Source organism: Sus scrofa, chromosome 9 (genome assembly GCF_000003025.6).
Source record: "Sus scrofa isolate TJ Tabasco breed Duroc chromosome 9, Sscrofa11.1, whole genome shotgun sequence".
NCBI classification, from domain to species: domain Eukaryota; kingdom Metazoa; phylum Chordata; class Mammalia; order Artiodactyla; family Suidae; genus Sus; species Sus scrofa.
The window spans coordinates 120,222,636-120,243,335 of NC_010451.4; the positions used below are offsets into that span (position 1 = coordinate 120,222,636).

The window sequence follows — 20,700 nt, forward strand, 5'->3', positions numbered from 1 at the left end:
ACTGAGCAAGGGCAGGGACTGAACCCGCAACCTCATGGTTCCTAGTCGGATTCGTTAACCACTGCGCCACGACGGGAACTCCCTCTTTATTTCTTGACTAGAGTGTTCTTATTAGCATTCCAGGATTGAGAATGATGGAGTTTTGTTTGCAGTAAATGATACTCCAAGAGTATGATTTAATTCTCTTCGAAATATGAAGAATTATGTACATCGTTTTGTTTTGTTTTTTTGCTTTTTAGGGCCACACTGAGGCATATGGAGGTTCCCAGGCTAGGGATCAAATCGGAGCTGCAGCTGCTGGCCTACACCATAGCCACAGCAACGCAGGATCTGAGTCTGCTACCTACACCACAGCTCACAGCAACACCAGATCCTTAACCTACTGAGCGAGGCCAGGGATTGAACTCTCAACTTCACTGTTCCTAGTCGGATTCATTTCCGCTGCACCACGAGGGGAACTCCTGTGCATATTGTTAAAGTTCTTTGAGTTATTTTTAGAAAGAAGGAAGAAAATTAGAGTCTCCATGATTGTTTATCTTATTTTTCTTCATTACACATTATATCCATTATACAAAATGCAAGATAGCATGCGTGGTGATTAAAATACCAGCCCTAGATCCAACCTGCATGGGTTCTAATCCTGATTCTGCCCTTTACCAGCCCTCCAAACATGGGCAGAGTAATGGAACATCTCCCGTTTCCTCACCTTTAAAATAGGGGTGATAATTCCAATTCCAGAAAGTTGTCATGGGGATTGAAGAGAACATTAATATAAAACACTTAGCATACAATAGCAGTTATATATGATAGGTTGATGTTGTAGCTGTCCTTATATTATGATGGTGATGATGATTCCCTGGTTGTCATTACTAAGAACCAGAGATTCCTTGAATTGAAACTTAAGAAATCATGTGTAAATATCCCCGAGCTGTTTTCTTAGCCTTTCTCGTTAACAGTGTTTTTACATTGAAACTGCTCTCTGTCATCTCATCCAGTATCATCATGTGAAGCCCTAAGCTGAAGAAATGGAGTTAAGTATGGTGTTCAGGTTATTTATTTGACCAGATATAAATCTGTTCTATTATATTAACAAGGGTAATTTTTAAATGATAATAGTAATAATGGAGAATAAATTTGTCGACTTAAAGAAAAGGTAGGGGAGACTGGATGGGTTTACTCTGAGAATTCCCCACATTTCTGTACTTAACACCGATTTGTGCGTATTGAAGTGTCTAGGACATGCAGACTTGAAAGGACTGCTTGTTTGTGTGAAGTACTACGGTCTAAGTGATACAAATCAGATGAATTACAGTGGCTCTGGGGATTTGTATTTCAGGAGTGGCTGAATGGTACTGTCAGTGCATTGGCTTTACAGCAGCACAAGTGGGATACAGCAGAAAATGTCCTATTGAAAATCAGGTGGGGAAGTCTTGAAAACACCCAAGTGCTATGTTGTCAGCAACTAAATAAATGCAGGGTGTAATTTTCTCCTCCTTGCTCTTGTCACTTGTCCTTTATAAAATCATTCTCTACCTGTCTTTATTTGTTATTTGTTTATTTATTTATTTATTTATTTTTGCCTTTTGTCTTTTTAGGGCCGCACCCGCAGCATATGGAGGTTCTCAGGCTTAGGGGTCTAATCGGAGCCGTAGCTGCCGGCCTACACCACAGCCACAGCAGTGCCAGATCTGAGCTGTGTCTGTGACCTACACCACGGCTCACAGCAACGCTGGATCCTTAACCCACTGAGCAAGGCCAGGGATCGAACTCGCAATCTCATGGTTCCTAGTTGGATTTGTTTCTGCTGTGCTACGCTACGATGGGAACTCCTCTTCCTGTATCTTTAAATTCCCGTTACTTTTAGGAATCCTCCAGCAAAAAGTAGGAAACTTCATGAAGCCTTTTTTTTCTTTCACAATTGCCATTTGTTATTAAATCCCCTCTTTACTGAAGAGGTTCAAACCCATTTCCTAATACTATTCTTTCCTTCCTGTATGTGTTCTGTGCGTCCTATGTTGGAAGAATTCTCCTAATTTAGAATTCAAAGCATAGAGATAGAAGTGATTTGCCTAACCCACTCATTAATAACTTGAGCCGTGGACTTATCCTATTTATTGTTGTCATCATTTTTACACTGGAAGGGAAAATAGATGGTAGTGGATTCTTTCACAGCAACATTATACACACTGACGTTCCAGTGACTTGAATGACTGAACAAACACAGTTTAGTGCATATTTAATTTTCCATCATGCTTTGTTGAAACGTTATTGATTTTTGAAAAGATTTTTGAAGTAAACTAAAGAATTCCATTTTGATGATAATACTAGAATACTTTTTTCCTAAATATCATATCAAATATTAAAGGGGCCCGTGAGTAATTATAATTGGCAGAACATTCACATTCATTCATGTTTTATAATTCTGTACAAAATTACTAGGAATCGTCTTGAGTTGCTGTTAATGTGAAGTATTTAGACATACTCTAGATGCCAAACTGACTGCATCTGTGAACATGAAATCTTTTCCTGGTCTGTCATAACTAGAGAGTTTTGCTATGAGGCTGTTTTGATTCCTTATATCATTAGCTACCAAATTAAAACTTTATAAATATCTTTCTTCATTCTGTTCATCATTTTGAATTTTCTGAAATTACTTTCACATTGGAAGATTATTCTCTTCTTTAAATTTTGCCTCCACCTTCATCTAAGACAGTAGTAATTGCTACAGCCTCAGAGGCTATCCCAAAATTAAGAGAGTTACTAGACCCAGTTGTTAGCACATAACAAACATTTAATACTAGCTCAGATTATTGTGAAAATAGAAAAATATTTTTCTTAGACAAATTATTCACAAAAGAAGTGCTTAAATAATTTTGAAGTACATCTTTTTCTCCTGAAAAAAAAGTACTTTTGAATCATTTCCTCTACTTAAAAAACATTGTGATAATTCATTCTATAACTGGCAGACACTATTAGAATTTATGACATTTTTAGCTATGTTGTTTGTATTAAGTATATGCATATATGACATGATATGAAATTTGGTTAAATGTGACTAAACAAAAAGTAAATACAGTTGATGTTTATAGATACTTGACCATAATGATATGTCGTAATAGATACCTTTCTCATTTAAGTTAGTCGCAGAAGCTTTTGAAATCTAACCTTTGGTTAATATGATAAACATTTCCCTTACTCTCTTTCTAAATATAATATAATTCTAGAACCATTTCAATCACATTTGTTGTTCATAATTCTAAAAAGAAACTAAGCAGGTGCCAATAAGTCGTATCTCCATAGTTTTCTATGTGACTTGTACCTTGTGCATTTCACCTTGTGCTTTTTCCTTCAGAATAAAAAGTTCAGTCCTTCTGTATAGGCCTGTAAGGCCCACATGGCCTGAGCATGCCTTCCCTAGTTCCTCTTAGGCTTTTCTGCTGTTATGTGTCCCTGCTTAGTGCCACCAGACCCACTGCCCTCCAGCTGCACTTTCCCCGGGACGCTTTGTATTGGCCTCTCTGGCTGCAGTGTCTGTCCCTGATAAACCTATAAGGCTGACCTGACCTCTTAAATTCCTTCAGTATTGACTCTCACTCACCTTCTTCATACATCTACCTATTCACTGTAGTTACTGTGGTGAAATTACTTTACCTCTTCATCTGCCTGTCTCCTTTCTACAATTTTTCCCTCCCTGAAACACTTTTTGTTACGTTGGCTTCCTTAAAAGTAAACAAAAGGCCATGAACACACTGGTCTGAAGGGCAGGGTTGAGTTCTGTTTGTTGAATAGGCACATTTTCCACCATAAGTGCCTTTGCCCCTATAATTATCCAATTGTCAATTTTTTTGCCACACTTTTCTAAGAAAGCCATTGACACAGAGGAAAATATGATTGTTAAGGAAATGACATTTTAATAATATGCTTTGGATTTAGAGAGCCCCATTCTTCCAAAAAGCTAATTTTGTATCAAAACATATAAACTAATTCATTTGTCGTCTTCTCTGGTTGTCTGAGTAACCCAGTTTATTGAAGATCGAAGCGGGAAGGGTTGAAATGGCTTACATATAATCACACAGAGAGCTGGTAGAGCTGCTAAGAAAAGCACCCAAATGTCTCTTTGTTCAATGCATCATCCTCCGTGGAGCTGTATTGGAGGTCATCTCTCATTACTATAAGTTGTCACCTCATCTCAGTTCATGCCCGATGGCAAAGGAAATGAAGAGATAAATTTAAAACTTAGCTGGACTTTTTATAACTTTTTTTGCCTTTCAAGCTGAAGATGAAAAATATTATTTTTAGGGGATGAGAAGGTGAACAAAATAGTTTCAGACCTTTATCTACTGAAACAATATTCTATGCCTCTTGTCTCAGTCTGAGTGAGCATATTTTCAAATAACCTTAATATTGTGACTGAAAAGAATATTAATTTTTACAGCAGGTAAAAATAATGTAATAGTATGTAGTATGAGGGGGTAGGGCAGAGAGCTGTCTAATTTTGGCCTACGGAACTGGTATAGATTTTTCCTTCCAAATCAGCAGAAATGTAGCTTTAAGGGCAGCTTTCCTTTCTGCTTGTGGCTTTAAAGTTAAAGGTAACTGGACCAGTTTAACATGCAGGCCAGCCTTTGACTAATCCAGCAAGTTATTATTTCCGCTCTTGCTAATGCTGCTCCCCTGTTTCTAAGTGGCCATTGGTTCTTGGGGTATATATTCTTCTCTCAGCTTTGAAATAGTTATGAATCTAAAGAACGTTAATATACAAAGCCCTTTTCTGCATAAGCAGATAAGTTGCATTGTTGCGAGGGCTGAGAAAGCCAAGAAGTGTAGGCTTCCTTGTCTTATCATTAGTGGATTTATCTTATTTTGTTTCCTTATTTCTCCTTCTTTAGTGGCAATTGTTCAGACTTCAAGAATAATTTCTTCTTTTTGAACCCAATGACAGTCTTAAAGCTACGTCACAGCTGTGATTTTTTTTTTTCATGATACAGAAAGAGAATCTCAAGTCCAACAAAGAACTTAACTTGTTAGAGTTTGAAATGTGTTTGCTCATTTTAACGAAAAATAATTTCAGATAGCTAAAAGCATTGAAGTATATTTACTTAATGAGTTCATATGCCTGTAAACTAAAACTTGGTGTTTGAAGACAGCGAGGAAATGTTTCTTTTTGTTTCCTTAGCCAGAACATTGCAAATTAAGGAAAACTGTTTACTAGATCAGTTTATCCTTGCTAATGGAACTTATTTTTCTCCCAATTTGGTTTCTCCATCAATTATTCAGGGATTAAAATATATTACACTGTAATATTCAATCTCATGTATCTTCTAATGATCAGTAATTATCAGTGGAAAGATGAGATTTCCTTTTAGCTTCGTCAGCCCCTGTCCCCACCTGCCTGCCCCCCAGGTAGAATTGCCTGACTTGGAAAATCACCCTTTAAAGTCATGTTCCTGAAGTCCAAGGGTCTTGTTCGGTGTGCTTTGACAAACTGGTTTATTTAAATACAATGCTTTGTGCCATTCCCATGAATTTTAGCTGATTACACTGCCTTTTTTTTTTAGACATGTGTATTAGAATTCATGCATGCCTAATTCGGAAAATGCTTTGTACATTAAGGCTCATTTAACTACTGATGTTAGAACTTGGGAGACTCACAGTTATTGGTCATAATGTTACAATACAGTAAGAACATGGAACTTTCTTATACTGCAGGCACATAAGACGCTGTGTTGTCAACTCTCGGTCATTAGGCATGTTGCAATTTGGCTTAGGTCTTAACCGGCCAGGATGACACAGTGAAGAAATGTTTAGTCATGTAAAGAAAATCAGTGCCAGCATGCAACGATAGTGATAGGGTAGGCACTCCCCTTTGGATTTTCATAGGAGGGATTGATTTGTGTGCATTACTGGGTCCGTGTAAAATGGTGTCCTCTTGGCACCCGCTGAATATAAATTTCAGTAAATGTTTTTTTGTTGCTGCAGATTAGTGTAATACAGTGAAATTTGCTGTAACTGAGAGGAGGCAGTGGTTGGGCGTCTGCTAATAGCCTGAAAGTAACTAATGAGGATGTGCAGTCGGAACGATTGATTGAATAGCTGCAGTCCTGTGTGTTTCTTTCTCGCTTGCTCTCTCTGCAAGCTGTAGAGAGGGAGGGGGAAGAGCAAGACACGGGGAGAGAGCGAGAGAAAAAACGCTTTCTCTTAAGTGGAAGTAGCACGGATCCCAGGGGCCAGGAGGCCAGAAATGGAAGTTTAAACTGCATTTATCTTTTAAAGGGAGAACAGCAGGAATCAAAATGTCAGAATCTGGAGTCACGAGTTACTCTTTATTTTTTAAGATCTGGAAGATAACACAGAATACTTTTTTTAGGATGTGTTTTTTTTTTCCTTGTCCATGTTGAGATTATCTAATGTTATCTAAGAAGCTGGATTCCTATATGTCTGTCAGTTGAAGTGGAGATGGGAAGCAGTTGTGATAAAGGTATAATATGTATATATCTATCATCTGTGTGTGCGTGTGTAAGTGCATATATATATATATGCATATATATATATATATATCACTCTATGAAAAAAAATTTAAATGTATCCTTAATGTAGAGTATAGTAATTAAATTGGAGAATACCACATCATCTGCAAAAACTGAAGCGTGTTAGGTCAGTTTAAACTGATTTAGGATTCCAGAGTAAGATCTTAGTGAGGTCGTATCGCCAGAACAAGGAGAAGCTGATCTATTTTTATATCTGCATAGGCATATATGTTATTTTATCCTAGCAGCAGCTTTTAGTTTTCTTGTGGACCTTTGGTTGCAGTCTGGTGAATCATTTTATCAGCATGGAACTGAACTTTGACCTCTGTGCAGACATCATCAAATCATGTGAAACACTAGTCTAAATTTATTCACAAGAATATAAAAAAATTTCACTGGATTTTGTTAACTCCTATATTGCTGACGTAGAGAAGTAGATTCATACACTGTGAGATGCAAATATTAAGTGAACTTAGAAATAGTAAACATAGAGAAAATTACTTTTTATATTTGCATAGCTAAAGATAAAAGCTGTACACTAAAGCAGATTCTTGATGAGGGGGACAATCTCCCTAGTGTCTTGATGGTGTCTCTTTAGAGATAAAGAGACAAATTATGTAGAGATAGAATGTAATGTACCTTTAAGCAAAGTAGTTTTTTGTGAGAAAAAAAAAAAAAAGTCAATAATTTCACAGGTCAGTGGAAGAGCCCTAAATTTGGGTTTTTAATGATGTTTCTTTTTTCTTTTCCAGAGGTGCCAGCAGAAAGGTCCCCCCGCAGACGGAGTATCTCAGGGACCAGTACATCAGAGAAACCCAACTCTATGGACACTGCAAATACCTCACCCTTCAAAGTACCAGTAAGTGTGTCTCTTCTCTAAAAGAATATTTTACTTTGCTCCTCTCTTCTCAGAGTTAGAGACGGTTGCTAAGAAATCAAAATATTTTGCTCCCCAAGAATCTCTTTATCAAGTTACTAGCTAAAAACCTATCACAGTTCTATAAAGATGTTGGTAGATTTTTTTTTTCCAAAGGATGGGGTATAATTTTTTTAGTAGTGGAGCCTAAGCAGAGAATGATGAGACTCAAAGGTGCAGAGCAAATTATCCGAGAATTAGACAGTTATGAGTTCTAATCCTGAAACCTGGCCTGTGCTTTGCTTAAGCGATCTTATAGTGACCCTATAAGTGCTTAAGAAATACCCTGGAAGAAATGTTCCAATCACAAATACTCCTTAAACTGACTAGGCAATACTGGGAATCAGTATTATATATGAAAGAATGCCGAGATGGAAAGGCTATAAGCCATCAGGTTAGCTGACCACCAGTTACAGCCCTGGTTTGGAGACCTTTTTGATATAACTTGGAATAACCCAGATTTTAATTCATCTATTTTCTTTGTTTACTGAATAAGAAATAACTTACTTTCTAATCAAATTATTTTATTAAAATTCATTGTTTTTAAACTTAAGAATTATATCTGTGAAGTTGGTCATTATTAGTAGTACAATAAAGTGGAACTAGCCTTTTCTATTGGAGGGAAAAAAAAAGATTTTAAAAAAAATTCAGCCAAGTAAATATGTCGTATTCTTTATTTATTCCGATATTAGTTTTTAAAATTAGGATGATCTTTGAAGTAGAACTGGTATTTTGAGATATAAGCTGGCAGTTCCTTGTAAGTTAACCAAAGCAAATGTTTTATTTTGCGTTTATCCTGAGAAGCAAGATTTCCCCTTGTTATATATTCTCACTGCCTTGTAGAGTTTGTGGATATCTAGTACTGTGATACCTTTCAAATTTTTATAAATCTTATTTTTAAAGATCACAAGCAAATTGCATTAATATTCTAACCAAATTATGACAGGAATTTTAAAATATAAAATTTCATGCCTTTTACTAAATTTCTTTGTTCTAATAGACATGACTGCTTATTTAAAATTTGTTTTCATTAGTGCAAAACATTTTTTCTCTCTCTTTCCTTTCACGTTTCCTTGGTGAAGCAAATCAAATATAGTGAAACTATCTATACACAGAGTTTGGTGAAAAGGTTTGAGTTAAAATTTGAAGTTTTCATACCATGCTAGAGTAGAACGATGAATTCTTAAGTTTTTTTTTTTTCTTTAACATGAATAACTAAAGAAGAATATCCCTCTGCAATGTGGTGACATTGAAGTACTTCTTATATTAAATCTGAAGTTCATGGCTGGGCTTTTAAATTTTTAATTAATTAGCAGTAACAATTTTCACTTAAAAAGTAAATTGGCAGCTAATTTGTTTACCTTGATAATAAGACTGATTATTTTGGAGTAAAAGTAGGAAGGCAGTGATGCGTATACATGAAGACTAGCACCGCTTACTGACCACTTACTCATTTGTCATTCTTTTGACAATCTCAGTCACCTCATGGATTTAGAAATATTGAGGGAAAGAAGGGACCTCTGACTAACCGATGCAGTCAGAAAGCCCATGCACTTAAATCTCCAGAATTTAGCCATTCATAAGCCTTCACCTAGACAGTTGTTTGGGAAAATAGCCATCAGAACACACTGACACACTGATTGCAATTTCTTTAAATGGCAAAATAATAAAAATAAAATAATTTTTTTAAAAATGGCAGTGAGTAGAGGAGGAAGCAGAGAAAATGAAAAATGAGGAGTCCTTAAAAACAACCTGAATTCACTTAGGATAAAGGCACATAGCCTGATGCTTAGCAGTAGTGCCATTGTACTCCGGAATGGATGGTGCACAGTGCAGTGATTGTCAGTGATGGTAATAATCCGGAATCATCAAGGGAAAGTGAAATTCTGTTGTTTCTACTGGGCTCTTTAAAAAGGGGAACTGTATAATATTATGTGATATATATCCATTGAGAATATTTCAAATCTTAAAGATATGTGGAACTTTATAAAACTCGTTATTCGGAAAAATCTAGTCTGTGACGTTCCTTCCTTTGATAATGGTGGATAAATCATTTATATTCTTTTAAGAGAAACCAAAATATGTTGGCTCTTTGGGGCACTGCAGTACTTGGATGTCTGTGGAAGTACATCCTATTTTTTAAATTTCCGTATAATACCAATAGCTAATGTGACTTATTTACCTCACTTAAATGTATTGCCGGAAGAAGCACGCCTTCTTTTCAGATACACAAAATATTTTTGTCATAAATATCACAAAAGGCTTTTTGAACATGGAAAGTAGGACAAAAAGGAACCAAACTTTGAGATAGTTAAGTTACTTATATAGCACCTCAAAGATCAATTCCATGTTAGCTTTATGAAGGGGCCAGAATGAGATTTAAGCACAATTACTTGTGGTTCTAGGATTCAGGAGTCTTTACTAAGTTGTGAACAGCAGGGTCAGTACGCATCAGGAGAACTCCAAAGAGGAGCTAGTCATAGACTTCCTAAAGGGCCTTATTCATCCTAGATCTATTTTCAGGCTTACTAAATGCAGATAGAATAGATTTTAACAAGTCTGATGGAAATCAATGACAGTGACACACTTACCGAATGCTTATGTTGTTAGCTTTTTGTTTTTTTAGGGCCGCATCCACGGCGTATGGAAGTTCCCAGACTAGGGGTCAGATCGGAGCTACAGCTGCCAGCCTACCCCACAGTCACAGCAACACTGGATCCTAGCCACGTCTGCGACCTACACCACAGCTCACGGCAGTGCCAGATCCTTAACCCCTGAGCGAGGCCAGGGATCAGACAGGCATCCTCATGGATCCTGGTCGTGTTTGGTACTGCTGAGCCACGATGGGAACTCCTTGAATGCTTATTTTGAGCGAAGTATTGGTGATTCGCCAATTGATTTTGATCAAAGTATTGATACTCTTGACACACTCCTTGGTACTGGGGAAACAGAAATGAACACAACAGCATTTCCAACCCAGAGAATTTGTAGTCTACTAGCAAGAGACAGAAAAATGACCAGATTCATAAGGAGGTAGATGAGCCTAGTGACACAGATTTTTAGCAATGCACTGTGCAAGCTAAGGCTTTGTCCAGGAGCCATTATTTCAGCTGAGTTTCAAAGGCTGGATGAAAATAGTTGACAGGAGAAGGAGAGTATTCCAGGCTGAGAGAATAGCATTTGAAAGACATACTTCATAGGTGACTCATACCTTCAGGGAATAGAGAAAAGCTTTACTGAGGCAGGAATCACAAATTCCACAAAAGGCATGAAAGCACAAATTGCAAGAGATGGTGAATGGGTAGGTTGGAGCACAGCTGTAAGTAGGTTTGTTTCTCAAGTTTAACTAAATGTGCTGGCCACTAAAGCATTGAGATGTGTCTAATTGAAATACTTGTCTTGGCTCAAAAGCTAAACCAAGTTTAATAAATATTGTGAATATTGGTAAATTACTTGACTCTGTGTGACTCTCCTTGCTTTCACTATCTCAAAGTAATGGGTAAGGGGTTATCATTCAATAGAAGGCCAGTCTGGCCCCATCCCTAGCTATTAGCTGACACTGCTGATGGTTCTAGAGTAGTGGTTCACCCTAGGGAGATCCCCAGAAGCCAGTGGGTAGGAGTTGCTTGTATCCTGCTGACTGCTGCTGAGAAGGCAGAAAGGAGCCAAGGAATAATTATAGCAGTGAGCCCATAGCAGGGAAACCCCAAACCTTTAAACCTTTGTTTATCTTCTTCATTTGCCCAAATTTCTATTTTTTAGGACTTAAAATAGGTAACTAATAAGCAGTATATTCTTGTATGTTCCTGACTTTAAGCCATTTTTATGCAGATATTAGATAGCAGAGACAATAAGTTTAAAAATAAGAACATAAGAAATTGAAGAGGGAATTTATATGACCACTGAACCTGTAGGTTAATGCAAAGTCTTGGCTTTTAGGTATGTTTAAATGTATTTGTATTTTTATCTAATCATAGCTGTAAGGAAAGCAGAGATCTGCCAAATAGTTTTTCTGTTCTTCCTCCACTTTCATTTCATCTTTCTTCACTTTAATTCCAATTGCAGTTATTTGTTTGTAGGTCTCTGTCCTCATTATATAATAAATATCTCTTCTACTTATCTTTGTAGCTACCCCAATACCTAACAACAGTACCTGGTACATAGGAAACACTCAACAAACAATTGTTGAATGGATAGCATATACATGAATTATCTAAGAACCAGAATCAAGTATCTGTCTCACACTTCCTCTCTTGGTTTTATTGTTAAAACTGCATTCAAATGGTATTACAAGAGTGATTAGGAAGAGTCAGTAAACTAATAAAAAGTTATCCCAGTACTTAAATTTAATTCAGAAAGGGACTAGGCTAACATCTTGTAATTCTGTAGATTCACTTCATAGTGCCTGATTTTTGGGAACAGGCTTCTTTCTTTAGTATTCTATGTATAAAGTGACTATTGATATTTATGATTTTTGTATCGCTTCTCCTTAGACGATGCCATCAATTTAGCTTTGGCTAAAAGAAAGCTGCTTGTGTTCCGGGCCAGGTGCTCCGCTTAGTGTTCTCATTTCCATAACACAATGGTCTGAGTTGGCCTTCCATGTGAATGTAACACAATGCAGTTGCAGCTGCTTCATTTGTATTAGCTTTGAGCTTGGCTCTGAAAGAATTCAGGCACTAAAATATATGCCAAGACAACCAGAAAGCATAGTTGAAATAAGACAGTAACTGACTATTCCTGTGTAACCCTCCTCACGTTCTTGTCACAGCGACACCTGAGCATTACCAGTCAGACCTACTAGAAACAAAAGGCTGTCAAAAGATGAACTTTGCATGTTTGGGGAAGAAAGGAAGCTCGAAAGAATAAATGTAGACGAAATTAAATTCCTGTACAGGAGTTCCCGTTGTGGTGCAGCAGAAGTGAATTTGACTAGTATCCATGATGATGTGGGTTGGATCCCTTGCCTCACTTGGTGGGTCAGGGATCTGGTGTTGCTGTGAGCTGTGGTGTAGGCCGCAGATGCGGCTCAGATCCCATGTTGCTGTGGCTGTGGAATAGGCCAGAAGCTGTAGGTCCAATTTGACTCCTAGCCTAGGAACCTCCATATGCCTCAGGTGCAGCCCTAAAAAGAAAAAAAAAAAAAAATCTGTACAAAAAGAAATGTTACATCCTTTCTTAAGTATTAAGATACTGGCCTCAGTTGGTATTTCTCTCTACTTTGAATAGAATCCTCAATAAGATCTTTGTGTTTTAAGTTAAACAAAGAGACAGAAAGCTTCATGCCTACTTACTAAAGACCATAGAGTGCGCATTGTCCAAACAGTGGTTTTCAACTCTGGCTGTACACAGAAATCTTCTAAGGAACTTTAAAAATAGTACCCCTGCATGGGCTCCACCACTTAAATTCTCTGCACTAGAACCCAGTATTCTACATTTTTAAAAAACCTTTCCAGATGATTCTAACATGCAGCCCGGATTGAGAAGTGTTTGTCTAAGTGACTGATTAAAATATTAGGAACTCTTTTTAGTCCGTGTATTCCCACTATCTTCTTTTGTACCTTCAATTCTGCCATAAAGAACAAGCAAGTGATCGTTTCTCAGGGGCCTGCTGTTGCCCATAAACAAGTTGCTGCATTACATGTTAGTTACCCTCCTAAATGTTTGCGACAGTCAGTTCAGATAAGCAGTCTAATTTTACAGAATACTTTATTGTGGCTCAGTGACCTCTGATCAGCCTAAGAATCTCAGTCTTAGCAGTGAAACATTCAGTTTGAATTTGTAGCACTCGAGCCACAATGCTCTTTCAGTTTTTGTATTCTCATTGCTATTATGTTTTAGGATACTTAGTCTTCTCCTTTGCTGCTTAAAGATTCCTTATTCATCTTTCTTCCTTCTCTTTCCTGACCATCTGTGTGGAGTTAAAATCCATAATAGGATCACCCTGCAGTAATACCTCTTTTAATAAAAAGTGCATTTATATTCATATATGTGTGAATATATATTCATATTATATGCCTATCAAAATATTACTACCAGAGGTAAAAATAATATAAAAAACATAGGGATGTCAGAGAAGAAAAATTGTAGGCTGAAGATATTAAATATTAACCATAACTTTAAATCATTTTGAAATCAGGATGCATGTAATTTTTAAATCTTTGAATGATAAATAACCTAGAAAATATAAAATGCAAAGAAGAGAAAAAAGGGATAATGTTAGACACAACCCCTTGAGGGGAATAGAAAGCAGATAGCAAATACCTGGAGGAAAAGGGAGCAACATGGCAGGGCATAGTGCCAAGATCCTGAACTTGAAAGAATCAAAGAAGGGTGGAAACCTTCCCCATTCCATGGCTCTACCTAGAAATAGGTTTGCAGTAGTGCTAAGTAGTAGAGATTCCAGCTTATCCTGCCTGGGAGAAGGAGGCTGTTTGAGAGAGCACAGGATGAATTCAATTATGGTTCGTTCTTATGGATAGTGTCCTGTAAGGACGTCTCCTCAAAGCCAGGATATTCTTCTTCTGCTTTAATGGGGGCAGAGAGGCTTAACACCTTTCATATCACAACCAGAAATAAGCATTTTGAAGGGCAGATACCTGCTTGGGGGGGGGGCATATAATTAGCCACTAAGTATAACAGATATTAGATGCCTTCTCCTTTCAAAAAAGTTAGGAAGCTAGAAATACATACACAGGGAAGTTTGCCAACTTCTCAATTTTCTAAGATTAGCTCAACAGGAAGGTGTTTTTGTACTTCTCAGCTATGCCAGTACTCAGCAAGGTAGAAACACTGCTGGTAAAGAGTAATACCCTGAAGTGCTTTCCTACCATCAGGCCATTTAATTTTATAACCAATGCCAATACCAAACCACTGGATCTTGAAAAGTTTTGTTTTAAATTAAACATCTATGAATTTCATTTTTATCATTTATTTTGTTGTTGGAATCTGTTTGATATACAATATTATGTTCTTTTCAGAAGTACTACAAAGTGATTTGACCTTTGCATACATAATGAAATGATCCCCATTATAAGTCTAATAACTATCCATCCCCATGCAGAGTTATTACATATTACTTGCCATATTCTTTATGCTGGGTATTTCATCTCTGAGGCTTATTTTTTTTATAACTGGAGGTTTATACTTCTTAATCCCCTTTACCTATTTTGCTCCCTCTTCTCTGCCACCCACCCATTTGTCCTCTGTATCTCTGAGTCCATTTTTATTTATTTGTTTTTACATTATACATATAAGTTAGATCATACTGTATTTGTCTTGGTCTAACTTTATTTCACTTAGCATAATACCCTCTAGATCCATCCATGTTGTCACAAATGGCAAGATATTATTTTTTTTTATTGGCTGACTAATATTCTAGTATGTGTGTGTGTGATATACACATAAATACATACACATACATACCAGATCATTTTATCATACATCTTTTTTATCCATTTATCTATTGATAGATATTTATGTTGTTTCCATATCTTGGGTTTTATAAATAATGCTTCAGTGAACATTGGTATGCATGTATATTTTTTCTTTTGTTTTTGCGGCATGTGGAAATTCCCAGGCTACGGGTCAAATAGGAACTGCAGGGGCTGGCCTACACCACTCCCACAGCAGTGTGGGATCTGAGCTGCCTCTGTGACCTGCACTATAGTTCACAGCAACATCGCCTCCTTAACCCACTGAATGAGGACAGGGATCTAACCCACATTCTCATGGATACTAGTTGGGTTCGCTGCCATTGAGCCACAATGGGAACTCCTGCCTGTATCTTTTCAAATTAAGTGTTTTGTTTCCTTCAAGTAAATACCCAGAAGGGGAATTACTGGATCTTATAGTAGTTGTATTTTTAATTTTTTGAGGAACCTCCATACTGTTTGTACCAACTTGCGTTCCCACCAAACATGCGTAAAATTTCCCATCCTTGTCAACAGTTGTTATTTGTTGTCTTTTTTGGTGATAGGAAAATGGGATAGTATTTTGATTGGCATTTCCCTGGTGATTAGTGATGTTGAGCATCTTTTCATGTGTCTGTTGGCCATCTGTATGTCGTCTTTAGGAAAAAGTGCTTTTTCGGGTCCTCTGCCCATTTATTAATTGAGTTATTTATTTTTTCGATGATGAAGTTGTGTAAGTTCTTTATATATTTTGGATATTAACCCCTTATTGGATATATTATTACAAATATTTTATCCTATTCAGTAGGCTCTCTTTTTGTTTTGTTAATAGTTTCCTTCACCATGCAAAAACTTTTTAGTTTGATGTATCCCCATTTGTTTATGTTTGCTTTTATTTCCCTTGCCTAAGACACCTTCAAAAAAATATTATAAGGACCACTGTCAAAAAGCACACTACCTGTCTTTTCTTCTAAAAGATGTATAGCTTCAGGCCTTACATTTATGTCTTTAAACCATCTGGAGTTTATTTTTCTTTATGATCTGAGAAAACAGTCCAGTTTGATTCTTTCGCATTTGGCTTTCCAGTTTTCCCAGAACCATGTTGAAGAGGCTGTCTTCTCTTATTGTATATTCTTGTCTCTTTTGTCATAGATTACTTGACCATATAAGTGTGGATAAATATCTGGGTTCTCTATTCTATTCCATTGATCTCTGTGTCTGGTTTTGTACCTGTGCCATACTGTTTTGATTACTGTAGCTTTGTGGTGTAGTCTAAAGTCAGGGAATGTGATTCTTCCAATTCTATTCTCCTTTCTCAAGATTATTTTGGCTGTCTGGAGTCTTTTGTGTTTCCATACAAATTTAGAAAGTATTTGTTCTAGTTCTGTGAAGAAATGCCCTTAGTATTTTGATAGGGATTTCATTGGGTCTGTAGATTGCCTTGAGTAGTATGGTCATTTTAACAATATTAATTATTCCCATCCATAAACACAGTGTATCTTTCTATCTATTTGTTTCATCTTCAGTTTCTTTTATCAGGGTCTTAACAGTTTTTGAGTATAGGTCTTTTACCTCCTTAGGTAGATTTATTCTTAGGTGGTTTGGTTTTTTTGTGTTTGTTTTGCTTTTTCGGGCCACATCCACAGCATATGGAAGTTCCCAGGCTAGTGTCATATCAGAGCTTCAGCTATCAGCCTGTGCCACAGCCATATTAACAAAGGATCTGGGTCTGAGCTGAGTCTGTGACTTTCACCACAGCTCACAGCAATGCCAGATCCCTGAACCACTGAGCAAGGCTAGGGATTGAACCTGCATCATCGTGGATATTAGATTCGTTTCTGCTGTGCCACAATGGGAATTGCCTATTCTTAGGTGTTTTATTCTTTCTTATGCAATTGTAGATGGGATTGTTTGTTTCATCTCTCTTTCTGATAGTTTGTTGATAGTATACAGAAATGCAACATGTTTCTGTATATTAATTTTGTATCTTGCAACTTTACTGAATTCATTGATGAGCTGCTAGTAGTTTTCTATTGGCATTGTTAGGGTTTTCTATATATAGTATCATGTCATCTGCAAACAGTGACAGATTTACTTCTTTCCAATTTGGATTCCTTTTATTTCTTTTCCTTTTCTGATTGCTGTAGCTAGGACTTTTCTATACTATGTTAAATAAAAGTGGCAAGGGTAGACACCCTTGTCTTGTGCTTGATCTTGGAGGAAATGCTTTCAGCTTTTCACTATTGAGTATAATGTTAGCTATGGGCTTGTCATATATGGCCTATATTATTTTGAGGTAGGTTCCTGCTGTGTGCACTTTCTGGAGAATTTTTGTTATAAATGGACGTTGAATTTTGTCCAAAGCTTTTTCTGCATCTATTGAGATGATCATAATGGATTTTATTTTTCAACTTGGTAATATGGTATATCACACTGATTGATTTGCAGTCATTGAAAAATCCTTGTGTTCCTGGAATTAACCCCACTTGACCACGATGTATTATATTTTTAATGTATTACTGGATTTGGTTTGCTAATCTTTTATTATGAATTTTTGGATCTATGTTTATGAGTGATATTGGCCTGTAATTTTCTTTTTTATGTGATTTCTTTTTGTTTTGTTATCAGGGTGATGCCTCATTGAATGAGTTTGGGAGCATTCCTTCTTCCCATTTTTTGGAGCATTTGAGAAGGATAGGTGTTAACTCGTCTCTAAATATTTCGTAGAATTCACCTGTGAAGCCATTTGTTTGTTGGGAGTTTTTTCAATTACTGAATCAATTTCATTGCTGGTAATAGGCCTGTTGGTATTTTCTGTTTCTTCCTGCTTCAATCTTGGGAAATTGTACATTTCTATGAATTTGTGCATTTTTCTAGATTGTCCATTTTATTGGCATATGGTTGTTCACAGTAGTCTCTTATGATCCTTTCTCTTTCTGTGATATTGTTTTTAACTCCTCTTTTTTATTTATAATTTTATTGATTTGAGCTCTCTCAGCTCTCTTTTTTTCCTTGAGGAGTCTGGTTAAAAGTTTGTCAGTTTTTTTGGAGTTTGCATTGTGGCTCAGCAGTAATGAACCAGACTAGTGTCTGTGAGGATGTGGGTTCAATCCCTGGCCCTGCTCATCAGGTTAGGGATCTGGTTTTGCTGTGAGCTACAGTGTAGGTCGCAGACATGTCTCAGATCTGGTGTTGCTGTGGCTGTGGTGTAGGTTGGCAGCTGCAGCTCTGATTTGACCCCTAGCCTGGAACCTTCTATATGCCATAGGTATAGCCCTAAAAAGAAAAAAAAAAGATAAAAAATTGGTCAGTTTTTTAAAATATTTGCAAAGAACCAATTTAGTTTCATTGATCTTTTTTATTGTCTTTTTAGTCTCCATTTCGTTTATTTTACTCTGATTTTTATTATTTCATTCCTTCTACTAACTTTGCATTTTGTTCATTCTCCTTCTAGTTCTCTTATTGGTGAGATTAGACTGTTTATTTGAGGTTTTCTTATTTCCTGAGAAAGATTTTATCACTATAGAATTGCTTTTGCTGCATTTCTTAGATTTTGGATTATTGTGTTTCATTTATCATTTTTCTCCAGGTATACCAAATTTCCTCTGATTTCTTCTCTGACCCTTTGGTTGTTTGCTGGCATGCTTTTTTCCCCTAGTGATTGATTTCTAGTCTCATTCTGTTGTGGTCAGAAAAGATGCTTGATGTGATTTCAGTTTTCTTAAATTTATTGAGACTTGTTCCATGAGTCAAGAACATATTACAAGTCTGGCATGTAATATATCCTGGGGAATGTTCCATGTGCACTTGAAAAGAATTTGTGTCCTGCTATTTTTGGATAAAATGCTTTGAATATATATCTATTAATTCATATTGTCTAATATGTTATTTAAGGCCATTGTTTCCTTACTGATTTCCTGCCTAGATAATTTGTCCATTGACAGAAGTGGGTATTGAAGTCCCCTGGTATTATTGCCTTGCTATCAGTTTCTCCCTTAGGCTTCTTAATATTTGCTTGATGTAGGTAGGTGCTTCTATGTTGGGTACATATGTATTTACAATTGTTATATTTTCTTATTAGATTGATCCCTTAATCATTATTTAATGTCCTTCTTTGTCTCTTGTTACAGTCTTTCTTTTAATGTCTGTTTGACCTGATATAAGTACTGCTACCTCAGCTTTCTTTTCATTTCCATTTGCATGGAATTCTCTTTTAGCTTTTACTAGAGCTGAGATCTTTGTATTAGAAGGATCTGGAGTTCCCATCATGGCTCAATGGTTAACGAACCCAACTAGCATCCAATGGGTTCAATCCCTTGTCTCACTCAGTGGATTAAGTATCTAGCATTGCTGTGAGCTGTGGTGTAGGTCGCAGACATGGCTCGGATCCCAAGTTGCTGTGGCTGTGGTTTAGGCTGCTGGCTACAGCTTCAGTTGGACCCCTTGCCTGGGATCCTCCATATGCTGCAGGTGCAGCCCTAAAAAGACCAAAAAAAACAGAAGGATCTTTTATGACTTTTAATATAATTATTGATCTACAAATCAAGAAATAGAAAGTGATTTTGTTTTAGACAATCTTCCTCTCAACAGTCTTCTGTTAATATTCTACTAACACTTAGTTCCAGTAACTATAGTGATTTAAATTTAGCTTGTTCCATACTTTACCCATTTATGTTTTTTTCCAAAAGCTATTTCCCCTTTGAATTTCTTACTTCATTGTACATAAATTTTTTCAGTTCCCAGGGCCAAAAACCCAAGAGCCAGGTCCAGTTCCATGAGCATGAGCCTAGGAAAGTGCAAGGGCATGTACCAGAAAGGCCCTCTGAATGGATTTCAGTGCTCAGTGATTGCCATCTCAGAATTCTGAATTATTCATCTTTGGATTTGTCTATTGTAAGTGAAGTCCAGTGGTACAGTGGAGCATGCACAGGAACTTGGAGCCAAGTCATGGTAGCACCTCCCACTGCCTCTCTGAGATGTATTCCACATCCATTAGTTTCCCACAGCCTGGAACTCCAGCTGCCCTTCCTCTCTCTGCCATACCCATCCAGGGCTCTCACTCTCTGATGCTAACAGGAGCCTGTACACAAGCATAAGAAAGAAAGATAGGGATTAGGCTGCACACTCTTGATGAGGCCATCCTTGTTCCTGCCTGTCACCTTCACTGGTGTCTGGCAGGTAGCAGAGACCACAACTCATTTGAGGTAAACCTGTTGTTCATCCCCAATTCCAGGTACCTAGTGAGTTGGAGTGGCAACCATGGGAAGGGAGAAGCCTGGCTTGACTTCCCTGTTCTGGGCATAGCACATGGGTCTGGTGGGTGAGGAAGAGCAACCTGGTATCCACTGAGTTGTGGTCTAGCACCCCTGGGATCTATGACGGTTTGCACTTCATACCCTGGTGCCCAAGGAAACATGACATTAAATAGCAAATTAAAAATACTGTGGCAGATGGAGAGAGAGCCTGCTGAAGAAAGGAAAATGTTTTCTATTTTAGTACCTTTAATGGCACCATTTTTCCTGCTTTTTGAACAAGGGCCCTACTGTTTTGCATTGAGCCCCTCGCAATAGTAGCTGGTCCCATCTAAAACAGTGGAGACTTTAATTCATCTTCCGGCCTCCACTTCCCCCTTCATGCAGTTTAGCTTTTACACTGCTGCCAGAGCAATCTCTTTAAAATTTAAACCTGATCATTATTTGACTCTCCCTTGCCTAATGTCTTTTAGTAGCTCTGTATGGTCCCATGCCTTGGACATGTCTAATTTTTGTACATTTTATTTGGCTTGCACAGTGGGTTCTTTCCATTCTCTTCTCTCTCTCTCACTTCTTCCTTCCCCTCATTTGAA

General features: G+C 37.2%; 1 protein-coding gene across 17 annotated transcripts in view; it reads left to right on the forward strand.

The window, feature by feature from the left end:
* The window catches only part of RASAL2 (RAS protein activator like 2), a 388,515-nt gene that overhangs the window by 281,333 nt on the left and 86,482 nt on the right, over positions 1 to 20,700 (forward strand). For 14 of the 17 annotated variants that reach the window (XM_021063720.1, XM_021063713.1, XM_021063712.1 and 11 more), the window contains one exon: positions 7,280 to 7,386. In XM_021063720.1, coding sequence (XP_020919379.1) covers positions 7,351 to 7,386 — 36 coding nt within the window. In that variant the 5' untranslated portion in view covers positions 7,280 to 7,350. Of the gene's footprint in view, positions 1 to 1,758; positions 6,479 to 7,279; positions 7,387 to 20,700 lie in introns of those variants that run through there. The other 3 variants (XM_021063721.1, XM_021063722.1, XM_005667785.3) reach the window with 2 other exon arrangements.